Source organism: Harmonia axyridis, chromosome 1 (assembly GCF_914767665.1).
Source record: "Harmonia axyridis chromosome 1, icHarAxyr1.1, whole genome shotgun sequence".
Lineage (NCBI taxonomy): Eukaryota > Metazoa > Arthropoda > Insecta > Coleoptera > Coccinellidae > Harmonia > Harmonia axyridis.
In genome coordinates, this window is record NC_059501.1 from 48,715,536 (window position 1) to 48,727,943 (window position 12,408).

General features: G+C 36.2%; 1 protein-coding gene across 4 annotated transcripts in view; it reads right to left on the reverse strand.

The window, feature by feature from the left end:
• The window catches only part of LOC123673280 (phosphatidate phosphatase LPIN3), a 340,332-nt gene that overhangs the window by 269,295 nt on the left and 58,629 nt on the right, over positions 1–12,408 (reverse strand). For all 4 annotated transcript variants that reach the window (XM_045607773.1, XM_045607772.1, XM_045607763.1 and 1 more), the window contains 2 exons: positions 9,559–9,726; positions 8,832–9,358 (listed from right to left, as the gene is read on the reverse strand). In XM_045607773.1, the coding sequence (XP_045463729.1) occupies positions 8,832–9,358; positions 9,559–9,726 (695 nt within the window). The remainder of the gene's footprint in view (positions 1–8,831; positions 9,359–9,558; positions 9,727–12,408) is intronic.

Genomic DNA, 12,408 nt, shown 5'->3' on the forward strand with positions numbered 1-12,408 from the left:
TCGTGAACTTGAAAACGTACACGTTTTCAGTGCGAATGCTTACTGCGAGCGCTTTTTGGCATTCGTTTTGATAGTTTGACAATATGAATTCCATAGAGATATATTCATAAGTCATATTTATTTTTCTGAGATAATGTAAGACGAAATAGTAAAATTGTTGATAATGGATCTATTGGATTATGTGGAACAAATGGATCAGCGGAGATACCCACAACGCGGAGACCCATTCAATGATTTGAGTTAGAAACAATTCGTTTGAATGTTTCTGGGTATCCTCAAAGAACATGGATGATTACACCTCGGGAAAATGAACCAGTGAAAGGAACTTCAAAATATTTATACAAAAAAAAAAGAGAGAAATCAAAAGCCTGAAAAGATATAATGTGGTTCTGAAGCTGTCTACTCAAGCATAGGGTTCTGCATTGTATTTCAGAGACAGCAAGTGGTACATCACAAGTTGATTTGGGAATATATGATATATCAAGCCTAGTAATTTGAAAATTGTTGGACAGTTTATCAATATATAATTTAATGAATCCTTTGATGTAAAATGTAACTTGTAAATTCTTAATAAATTATTACTATTTCGTTTGTTCCAATTAACATGAACACATTTTCATGAAAATTTATGTGAAAAACATTCTAATAAAAACAAGTAAATCAACCAAATGCACAACATAAACATTTCTGCTGATGATATGAACCTTTATTAAATAATATGAATTATGAATCTTCATTAAATAATAAAGAAAAGATAAATTAAGTCCCTTTATGTCTCTCGATACTACTTTTTCAAAAATACCTATTATATTCATTTCTAATTTGGAATGATTCGATTTCCATAGAAGGCCCGCAGCCTGTTTTTCTTCTTCCAATCTCGAGATGCACCCGGCATACAAGTATGTTACCAATTTCTGACCATTTTCGTTATGCATCTTTGTAAGTGGATTGATTAAACTATTCACTCTTTTGGAGATCCGCGCTATTTTTTAAAAACTCAATCAGGCAATATTTTTGACTATCAGTTATTTGAATTCTTCTTTTGATTTGCTGGAACATATTTAAATTTATTAGTGAACAATTTCTCTTCAAAAATTTTTTCTAAATTTGAATTGACGGAACATAAATTGATGACATTTCATCTCATCTGTGAAATTTTACAATGATGACGGCTCTTGGGAGTACACGTTTTTGAACGTGTACGTTTAATGGAACGAACGGTTGTCAAGAATACCATTTCGGAAAACCGCTCGCACGTGTACCACTCGTTTTTGAAACGTTTACGTCAAAAAGATCACTTTTCAAGCATACGGACCCTGCAAGAGAGTTTTGAGGAAGACATAAGATGTATAGCCAAAGAAAAACCATTGTCAAGTAAAAGTCGTCTGAAAAACCTGTCACCAATCCTTGACGAAAGAGGAATATTGCTCCTTAGTGGACGGACAAACCTAGCTCCTGAGAAGTCGATTTCTGCCAATCAACCCATAATACTCCCCACAAAACACCAATTCACGCGACTACTCCTCCAAAATTATCATGAAAATTTCGCTCACCAAGAAGTGGAAGCCGTTTTAAACGATGTAAGGCAATGCTTCTGGATAATTGATGGAAGAAGTGCGGTGAAGTCGGCGTTCAAGAGATGTCAGAAATGCAGAATCACCAAATCAAAACCAATTATTCCAAAAATGGGACAGCTTCCTGTAGCACGTATGACACCAAATATCAGACCATTCACGTTCACAGGAATGGACTATTTTGGACCGTTATTGGTTTCCATAGGACGACGAAGAGAGAAGAGATGGGGAGTGATTTTTACTTGCCTCACTATAAGATCTGTCCACCTCGAGGTAGCGCATTCACTCACCACAGATTCAGCTATTTTAGCTATTCGGAGAATGATAGCTAGAAGAGGACAGCCGAAAGAGATATATTCCGACAATGGAACGAATTTTCGGGGTGCAGCAGAAGAGCTGAAGAGAGCACTCGGAGATATTGACCAGGCAAGAATCACTGACACCTTCACACAGGAAGGTATCGACTGGAAATTTTTGGCACCAGCGTCACCACACATGGGTGGTGTCTGGGAACGCATGGTGAGTCCGTGAAACAGCATTCTACACCATTTTGAATGGACAAGTTCTTAAAGATGAACTTATGCTGACAATATTTGCCGAGTGTGAAAATATCATAAATACGAGACCATTAACAAAAGTTTCAACAGACCCAAATGATTTAGAGTCCCTGATCCCAAATCATTTTTTACTAGGATCATGTAATTATATCACTGATTTTTCAAAAATGAAAGACTTCAGGAAAGAGTGAGCCAAACCACAGAAAAAAGTCGATTGTTTTTGGAAACGGTGGACCAAAGAATACCTGCCTAGTTTAACTAAAAGAACAAAATGGAAAGCAGCTGAATATCAATGACATAGTCATCATTGTTGAAGAAAATTGTCCAAGAAGACAGTGGAAGTAAGGAAGAGTAGAGACACTTTATCCAGGCCCTGATGGACGAGTTCGAGTAGTGAGTGTCAGAACTAGTAACGGAGTATTCAAGCGCCCGGTTGCAAAGTTGTGCAGAATCGAGATGAAGATGGCTAGAGTGAGAGAAGCTGAAACTTCTTCACGGAGGGGAGAAAATGTTGCTCTTCACTCTGTACATATATGTATTTTTCATATAGTTAGATCAGAGGAGGGACAGTTCAGTGTTTTTGACATAAAATAGTTTTTGACATACGTAGTTTTTGAAGTAGTTTGTCAATTAAATTGTGAAGAATAATTGTCGAATAAAAGTTAAAATTTAACACAACTAAAGACATTCTTTGATAATAAGACGAACTAACAACTCTTTCAGTATATATATTGTCATCAAAATTAGAAACTGTCACCAAAAGAGAATGGGAAGAATTCGTAAACGCAAATTTAGATAATAAAACACTTCCCACAATATCAGAGCTGATTGATTTCCTGTCTAAAGAATGTCAACTTTTATAAACAATTGAAAACAAAAGCAAACCTTCAACTAATTCCTATCGAGAAAACGAAATGCATTCAAATTTAGCAACGCAAAAGCAAACATGTTCAATTTGTAAAGAAAATCATTTCAATTATAGATGTCATAAATTCTTAGAAATATCTATAAACGAAAGATTAGAAGAAGTTAAGAGAACCAAGCTCTGCACTAATTGCTTAAGAGATAATCACTCACAATCAAAATGCAAATCAATTTCTAATTGCCGAATTAGGCACAATACGTTACTCCATAACAATACTAAAAGTCCAAATTTGTGGGTAACTGACACATCTAGTAATTATTCTGTATCTACTCAAGTAGGAGAAAACGATAATCCAAAAAGTCATCAACCAAACTCGACTTTCACTTCAATACTAGAAAATAATCCGACTAATTCTCTATTCTCAGAAAGTTCCCAGGTAATATTACCAACAGATAACATTAATATTTTTGACTCAAAGGGAAATTAGTATCGTGTAGAGCAATTTTAGAAACTGGGTCACAAAGCAATTTCATATCTTCACTTTCAGCAAAAAAACATAATCTCGAAGTTTCTGAAATCAATCTCCCAGTTATCGGTATAAATGGTACCACAGGTCATATTCAAGGAAGATTGAAGACATCATTCATTTCAAATAATCGGAATATCAAACTAAAGACACATTTTTAGTTGTTAATAAAATTACCAACCATATGCCTCAAGAATCTTTCGATATTTCAGATTTTAATCTGACCGATAATATAACCCTAGCTGACGATTCCTTCTACAAATCCGGTTCTATTGATGTATTGTTGGGTGCTAGTATATTCTTCGATGTCCTAATCCCTGGACAAATTAAAAACAATCATAATTGCCCCACATTACAGAATACCAAACTAGGTTGGATCGTTTCAGGCTCAATTAATAACGAAAGGAATTTGATTCCACCCGTCCTTTGCAATTTAAATTTAAACAATAATGAACTACATGAACAACTTCCAAATTTTTGGAAACTTGAAAGTACAAGACAAAAAAGAACTCATCGAAAATTCAAATTCAGAAAATAATCTTTTGCGAAACTATATTATTTGTTTCAAGCGCAAACATAACTCTTCAAACCCGCAGATGGGAAATCTTCGAAAAGCAAGGCTCATTCCGTAACGTCAATTTTCTATTGTTGGTATTGACTTTGCAGATCCCATTAGTATTGAAGCTGTTCAATTAAGATCTAGGAAAGTGGTAAAGGCATATTATATATTTGTTTGTTTCATAACTGAGGTTGTCCATATTGAAGTTGTTGGCAATATGATTTAAAAAAAACACAATCTGCAAAATATCATTTAGTTGTTAAAATCGCTTATCTCACATTTGAAGGTTTATATACAGTTATTTGTCAGATTGAAGGTGTGCTCAACTCACGTCCTATTACCTCATTGTCTTCCGATCCTAATGACCTATCACCCCTTACACCTGCACATTTCATTGTGGGTGACTCATTGATGGCTGTACCACAGAGGGAATTCACAGAAATTTCCTACACACCTTTTGAAGATATCAAAGGCTACAACAGATTGCACAACATTTTCGAAAACGTTGGTCTTCGGAATACCTGACATCTATACAGCAAAAACATAAATGGAAGATTGACGATGTCCAGAATTTGAAGATCGGAACATTAGTTGTATTGAAGGAGGACAACCTCATCCTACATCAATGGCGTTTGGGAAGAATCGCGGATCATCATCCAGGAGAGGACAATATTGTACGTATCGTAAGCATCATGCCGAAGAGTGGTGTTTTCAAATGCAGTGTACATTAAATTAGTCCCCTGCCAATTGAGATTTAATATCTGGCAAGTCATTACCTGTCGCCTGACAATAGGAAAGTTAAGAAAATCCTTTATTGAAAGTCGAATCTTTCAGGGTGGCCGCGATGTTAAGGCTTACAGAGGAAGAAGAAGAACCCCTGTGATTCTACTCGATACTTTCTCCCACCATGGTCCCACCTCCAGAGAGTTCTTCCAATAATTCAGTATTCACCCAGTAATATTCATCAGTCAGTAACTCAGTTTTCATCATTAGATATTCAAGTATTCAATCACTTGCACTAAGTTATTTCTATTATAACATTACGGTCACATACAGTGTTTGTGTTAACATATTAAACAAAATCATAGGTATTTTCCCTCATCCATAAATCAAGCATACATTCGTTAATGGTACTTCGAGCCAGAAGACAAAATCAAGCAACCATACACACGGACATGGTCCTTCGGAAGGCGAATTCATACGAATCAGTGATAATATATCAGAAATATTTTCGTACATAGGGCTTAATTTCAGGATTGAAATGAAGAATGTCAAGCCGGTCAAAGAGATTTTCGTGATTTTTATATTTTCCGAATGAGCGGCCAAGAATGAATTTGAGTTCATAACATAAAGGAATATGAAGTCTATGAAATATAAATTTATCGTTCACATTGGTCACCCTTAAGGGCCCAGCTCCACGACATGAATTGTATCTTCTCATACCGGCCGGATAGTTTTTCGTGATTTTCATGTTTTTCGAATAAGCGGCCAAAGATAAAATATAGTTCATATTATAGAGGATTGGAAGAGCTATAAATATTGTAATTTTCGTTCACATTAATTACCCCTAAGGGCCCAACTCCACGACCTGAATGGTATGATCTCATGGCGGCCGGATAGATTTTCCTGATTTTCCTGTTTTTCAAAATAAGTGGCCAAAGATGAAATTTAGTCCATGTTATGAAGGGTTGAAAAACCAATAAATATTGAAATTTTCGTTCACATCGGTTACCCCTAAGGACCCAGCTCCACGACCTGAATGGTATGATCTCATGGCGGCCGAATAGTTTTTTCGTGATTTTCATGTTTTTCAAATGAGCGGCCAAAGATAAAATTCAGTTCATGTCATGGAGGGTTGAAAAACCAATAAATATTGAAATTTTGGTTCAAATCGGTCACCCCTAAGGACCCAGCTCCACGACCTGAATGGTATGATCTCATGGCGGCCGGATAGTTTTTTCGTGATTTTATGTTTTTCAAATGAGCGGCCAAAGATGAAATTCAGTTCATGTCATGGAGGGTTGAAAAACCAATAAATATTGAAATTTTCTTTCACATCGGTTACCGCTAAGGGCCCACCTCCACGACCTGATTGGTATGATCTCATAGCGGCCGGATAGTTTTTTCGTGATTTTCATGTTTTTCAAATAAGCGGCGAAAGATGAAATTTATTCCATTTTATGGAGGATTGAAAAAGCCATAATGATTGAAATTTTCGTTCGAATCGGCACCCCTAAGGACTCAGCTCCACGACCTGAATGGTATGATCTCATGGCGGCCGGATAGATTTTCCTGATTTTCCTGTTTTTCAAAATAAGTGGCCAAAGATGAAATTTAGTCCATGTTATGAAGGGTTGAAAAATCAATGATTATTGAAATTTTCGTTTACATCGGTTACCCCTAAGGACCCAGCTCCACGACCTGAATGGTATAATTTCATGGCGGCCGGATTTTTTTCGTGATTTTCATGTATTTCAAATGAGCGGCCAAAGATGAAATTTAGTCCATGTTATGGAGGGTTGAAGAACCAATAAAATTGACATTTTCGTTCACATCGGTTACCGCTAAGGGCCCAGCTCCACGACCTGAATGGTATGATCTTATGGCGGCCGGATAGTTTTTTCGTGATTTTCATGTTTTTCAAATGAGCGGCCACAGATGAAATTTAGTCCATGTTATGTAGGGTTGAAAAACAAATAAATATTGAAATTTTCGTTCACATCGGTTACCCCTAAGGACCCAGCTCCATGACCTGAATGGTATGATTTCTTGGAGCTGGGCCCTCAAGAGTAACTAATGTGAACTAAAATTACAGTATTCATAGCTTTTTCAATCCTCCATGATTGATGATTGATAATATTTCATCTTTGGTCGCCTATTAGAAAAACAAGAAGATTACGAAAAACTATGCGGCCGCCATGATATAATAATCGCCTTTATTGGATAGATGCATTCTACTCATACCATTCTGGTCGCGGAGCTAGGCCCTCATAGGTACCCAATGTGAACGAAAATTTCAATATTCATGGCTTTCCCAATCCTCCATAACATGGACTAAATTTCATTTTTGGCCGCTTATTCGAAAAACATGAAAATCACGAAAAACTATCCGGCCGCCATGAGACCATACCATTCAGGTCGTGGAGCTGGGTCCTTAGGGGAGACCGATTTGAACGAAAATTTCAATAATTATGGCTTTTTCAATCCTCCATAAAATGGAATAAATTTCATCTTTCGCCGCTTATTTGAAAAACATGAAAATCACGAAAAAACTATCCGGCCGCCATGAGATCATACCAATCAGGTCGTGGAGCTGGGCCCTTAGCGGTAACCGATGTGAACGAAAATTTCAATATTTATTGGTTTTTCAACCCTCCATGACATGAACTGAATTTCATCTTTGGCCGCTCATTTGAAAAACATAAATATCACGAAAAAACTATCCGACCGCCATGAGATCATACCATTCAGGTCGTGGAGCTGGGTCCTTAGGGGTGACCGATTTGAACGAAAATTTCAATTATTATGGCTTTTTCAATCCTCAATAAAATGGAATAAATTTCATTTTTGGCCGCTTATTCGAAAAACATGAAAATCACGAAAAAACTATCCGGCCGCCATAAGATCATACCAATCAGGTCGTGGAGCTGGGCCCTTAGCGTGTTTGGAGACTACCCTTATTTTTTCCGTAGAATCCAACGCAATCATAAAAAATAGGGTTCTAATTTGAAAATCGAAAGTTATGATCAAATTTTGTTCACAATTTTTGGCACAATATTTGAAACACCCTCTGATGATTTTTCTCAAGTTCAAGATATGCACGATATTCCTACATCAGTTTAGTTTGAGAAAGTGAATTCAGTATACGCATAGGATATTCACAGTAAAAATAATTCACGTAATTGTGACTAAGGAAATTCTCTCTTTTTTTCGGTTTTTTCTTGATATTTTGAAAACTATAAGGACCAACGAAAAATTTCAGTATGGAGTAATTGAGAATGGAAATCTTGATAATATCCAAGACATAAAATGAAAAAAAAAAATTTTTTTTTAATTTTTTCAATTTCTCGTATAACCGGAAGTGCTGGAGCTTCGAAAATATTATGAACAATGTCATATTTCGAATTTTCAGATTTCAAATCGGCCCCGTTCTCCAGAAACGTCTAATAGGCAGTCGAACTCGAAACACCCTGTATAAACTTTTTTTGAGATACCTTTTATTTGAAGTATATGAAACACTTCAACACATAAAGCCAGTTTGGGTTGGTGTGGTTCTCTAATGTTAACATGTGGCTGATATCTATCAGCCAAATGAAATAAGAAGTTTTTATTTAAAGGAATTATTAATCAACCTGTATGATTGCACCTAGAGAAGTGATTTCCTTATTTACCTGGTTTTCTATAGGAACAAAATGAAGGCATTTTATAGTGTTCATGTATAGGGTGATCTGAGAAAGTCAAAAATTTTCCTACTGCGGTCTTTTTCAAAATTGTTTAATTAATAGGTCGAAAGGATGAAACATCTTGCAAAATTGGAATCGGTGAGTAGATCCGTTCCATGATTCATTTATCTTTGAAATTTTACTCATATTCCGAATATCACCCTGTACATCGTGAACCAAAGCCATCAGGCGATTGAAACTTCTGTGTATAAGCCCACCTGACAGTTATTGTTTCGTTTGTCGCATTTCTCCCGAAATACCCTACGTACTAGTTATACATTAGTGCAAATTAAAAATGAAAAACTTACAATGTTTCTTTTATCTCAGACTCTGAATTGCTACTAGTTAGGGAGCTCTTCTCAGTAGCCGACTCTCCAGTTTTTTCAACATTCTCTGGTAGCAATTGATTGTTACTAGAAGATCTCCTAGGCGCATTCTTCTTTTTTGTTTTCCTCCTCTTCCTTTTGCTGCTTTTAGTGATTTCTGGGAAAGATTCTGTTGGAGTAGTCGGCAAACTTGTTTTCGACTCGACATCAGCTATACTTGATTCATTTTCCAAACTATCCATCTTGAAAATAGTTTCAGAGATATCGTCTTTACTAACGTCTTCGTTACTAGGCTCCATTGTTGTTGACTGCTTAGATAATGTGTGGTCATCACCAGAATTGTCTCCAATGTCGATATTACCCAAATCAATGTGACGCTTGAGGAAATCCCTTTCCCGAATAGTTTTACTTGTGTTATTATCTGCAGTATTTCTCCTTTTTGAATAATCACTAATTTGGTTTTCAACCGATATAGCTTCTGTACCAAGATCAAAACTTCTTCTTCGATTCTAGAAAGAATAGCTAACTATAGGTTTTTATTATAGCTCATGACTTCACAATATATGAACATCTTCAACAAATGAAAGTCAAATTTAAAAGGTGGTGTTGTATTATTACGATACTAACTAAATAATTCGAATACTTTTTCATTGATAAGTGCTTCAAAGATTGGACATGTATATTTTATGAATGAATTTATATTCCATACCTGATTAAATAGGTTTTCTAATTCCAAAACAGGAATTGGTGATGTTACAAGGTTGTCTGGGATTTCAAGATCATCGCTATTCTCTAATTCTTCAACAAAAAATGCTTCACCACTCTCCCCAAGTTTCATGTGAATATCTCTAGGTATGCCATTTATTTCTATGTCAACCTAAAACATATAATGAATATTAAAAATAAGGAAAGCACTGATGTAAAATCAGTAGCTTTTGAGCGCTCGTTTATTCATGTGACGTAGATAACACATAAAGGCATATATGTATATAGGACAATTGATTTATTTATTTAGGGCATTTTTACAGAGCCAATTTCACAAATACAATTGATTTTAGTGTAAAAGTCTTTTTAGTGTTTCGTCTCTAATTGTAATGCTTACTTGAGAAGGTATCCCGACCTTAAGCTCCTTTTAGGTTTCCTCGTTTTTCGATGTACCCTCTACCAATATGTTTTTTCCACACTTATTTTTCGAATGTGAAAGAGCTCGTGTTTTTTGTGTATACTGCAGGGTTATGATGTATATAGCACTGCAGTATACACAATAAACACGAGCTAGAGAAGGAAAGGGGACTCAACGAAAATCAATTGAAATATGTGTACACTGTAGTGTACGCTATGACTGAAAGGGTTTTAAGCCATTTGTGAGTCATAGAGTTAATGAAATATTGGATATATCTGAAGAGAATGAATGGAATTGGATTTCAACAAAGGAGAATGTAGCAGATGAAGGAACCCGGGATAACATAGATTGTGAATGGTCGGAATTAAGTAGGTGGAACATTGGTCCATCCTTTCTTAGATGCGATGAAAACACGTGGTTTTCAGGGAAATGAAAAAAGAATACGTTGCTCTGACAACGGAAGGATGCAATTCAATTGAGTCTATTCCAAAAATTGAAAGGTTTTCATCTTATCTTCGACTCATAAGGTCAACTGCCTGGTTGTTCAAGCTATTCAAGTTTTCAGAGGTACCATAAAATCGTTCTCTGAGTTATTACCAGATGAAGTAGACAAAGCTGAAAAATTATGGTTTAAACTTTAAACTTGTACAGGAAGCATGTTTCAAGGAGGAAATTCAAAGTTCAAAGAATAAGAAGCCTATCGATAAAACGAGAAGACTTTATAAATTATCTACCATGTTGGATAGTGAAGGAATTGTAAGGATAAACGGAAGAATAGGAGAATCAGAAGATATCTGTTGTGAAACAAAATTTCCAATCATTCTTGATAAAAAGTATTATTTTACACGTCTTTTGATCCTTCATTATCATAACAGAGCCAGACATAAGGGACAAGAGTTGGTTTTGAATGAGTTACGACAGAAGTTTTGGGATTTTACAAGCTCGAGCTGCTATTAGAAGTGCATGGAACTCTTGCTATAGGTGCAGGAATTTCAGAGCGAAACCCATAGTCCCAGAAATGTCTCCACTCCCAAAATGCAAGGTAAGTGCCTTTGTAAGACCTTTTACTTTTACAGGTATGGACTCCCATTGGCCGTCGACACGAAAAACGTTAAGGGGTTTTATTTACCTGTATGAGTATTCAAGCCATCCACGTGGAGATTGCAAATTCTCTCACTAGCGACTCCACCATTATGGCCATCAGAAGAATGATAGGACGAAGAGGTTGTCCTAAGAAAATATTTGCTGATAATGATACGAATGTGAACGGAGCCGAGAGAGAAATGAAGAAGGGGTTGCAGGAAATGAACGAGAATCAGATTTTAGCCGAAATGACTACTAGGGAAATCGAGTGGGTAAGGATACCACCGCTTACACCACACATGGGAAGTTGCTGGAGGAGGATAGTGAGATCCGTAAAAACGGCCCTAGCAGTCACTCTCAAAGAGAGATCGCCAAAAGAAGAAGTTTTGTCCTCCCTTCTCATCGAAGCTGAAAATATAGTTAGTCCACGTTCCAATAGATGCCGCAGATGGAGAAGCTTTGACGCCGAACCATTTTTTTATAGAGACTTCAAGTGCTTCTCCACTTCCTTGCGTCTTGTCGGGAAGGAATCTGGTTACGAGTCCACGTCCAATAGATGCCGCAGATGGAGAAGCTTTGACGCCGAACCATTTTTTTATAGGGACTTCAAGTGCTTCTCCACTTCCTTGCGTCTTGTCGGGAAGGGATCTGGTTACGAGAAAGCAGTGGAAGATATCTCAAGACGAAAAATTCAGCCGTAGGAGACGTAGTAATGATAACTGATGGTGACTTGCCCAGGAATTGCTGGATGAAAGGGGTGATCGAAGCTGTTTTTGTTGGTGTGATATACCCTATACCCAGCTAGGGTAGGTTCGGTCAATCGTTATACAGTTGAAGGAATGGTTAATTAATACTCTCCAGACTCATCAAAGGGTATTTATTTCTTACTGCACACTGTACTGATCACAGATGAAAACTCACATGATGTAATTCAAGAATGTGAGCATCAAATGAATGAATGTATATTTACTATTTATATTGTATATTCACAACAACCTTGCGAGTTGATAAATACAACACGATCGACAAGGGTAAACATAGTAAATATATTTATATTTTAAGATGGTGTTTGGTTATACGGACCTTGTCGTCTCAAGTATGCAAATATACAGGTTCTTCATACTGATACATACTACACCTTCCCTCTTTGAGAGAAAAAAATTTTCAATACAAATATAATTTTTTTTTTTTGACTTATCTATAGCTTAATATCTATATATACATAATACGTTTCATAATCTCAATGGATCTTACATCTAAAAGGTTTAATACAGTATTTTCCTAATTAAAAATTACATCAGTCTCTTAATTCTAGCACTGTTCAGTAATTATTACTTGCTATGAGAAATACGG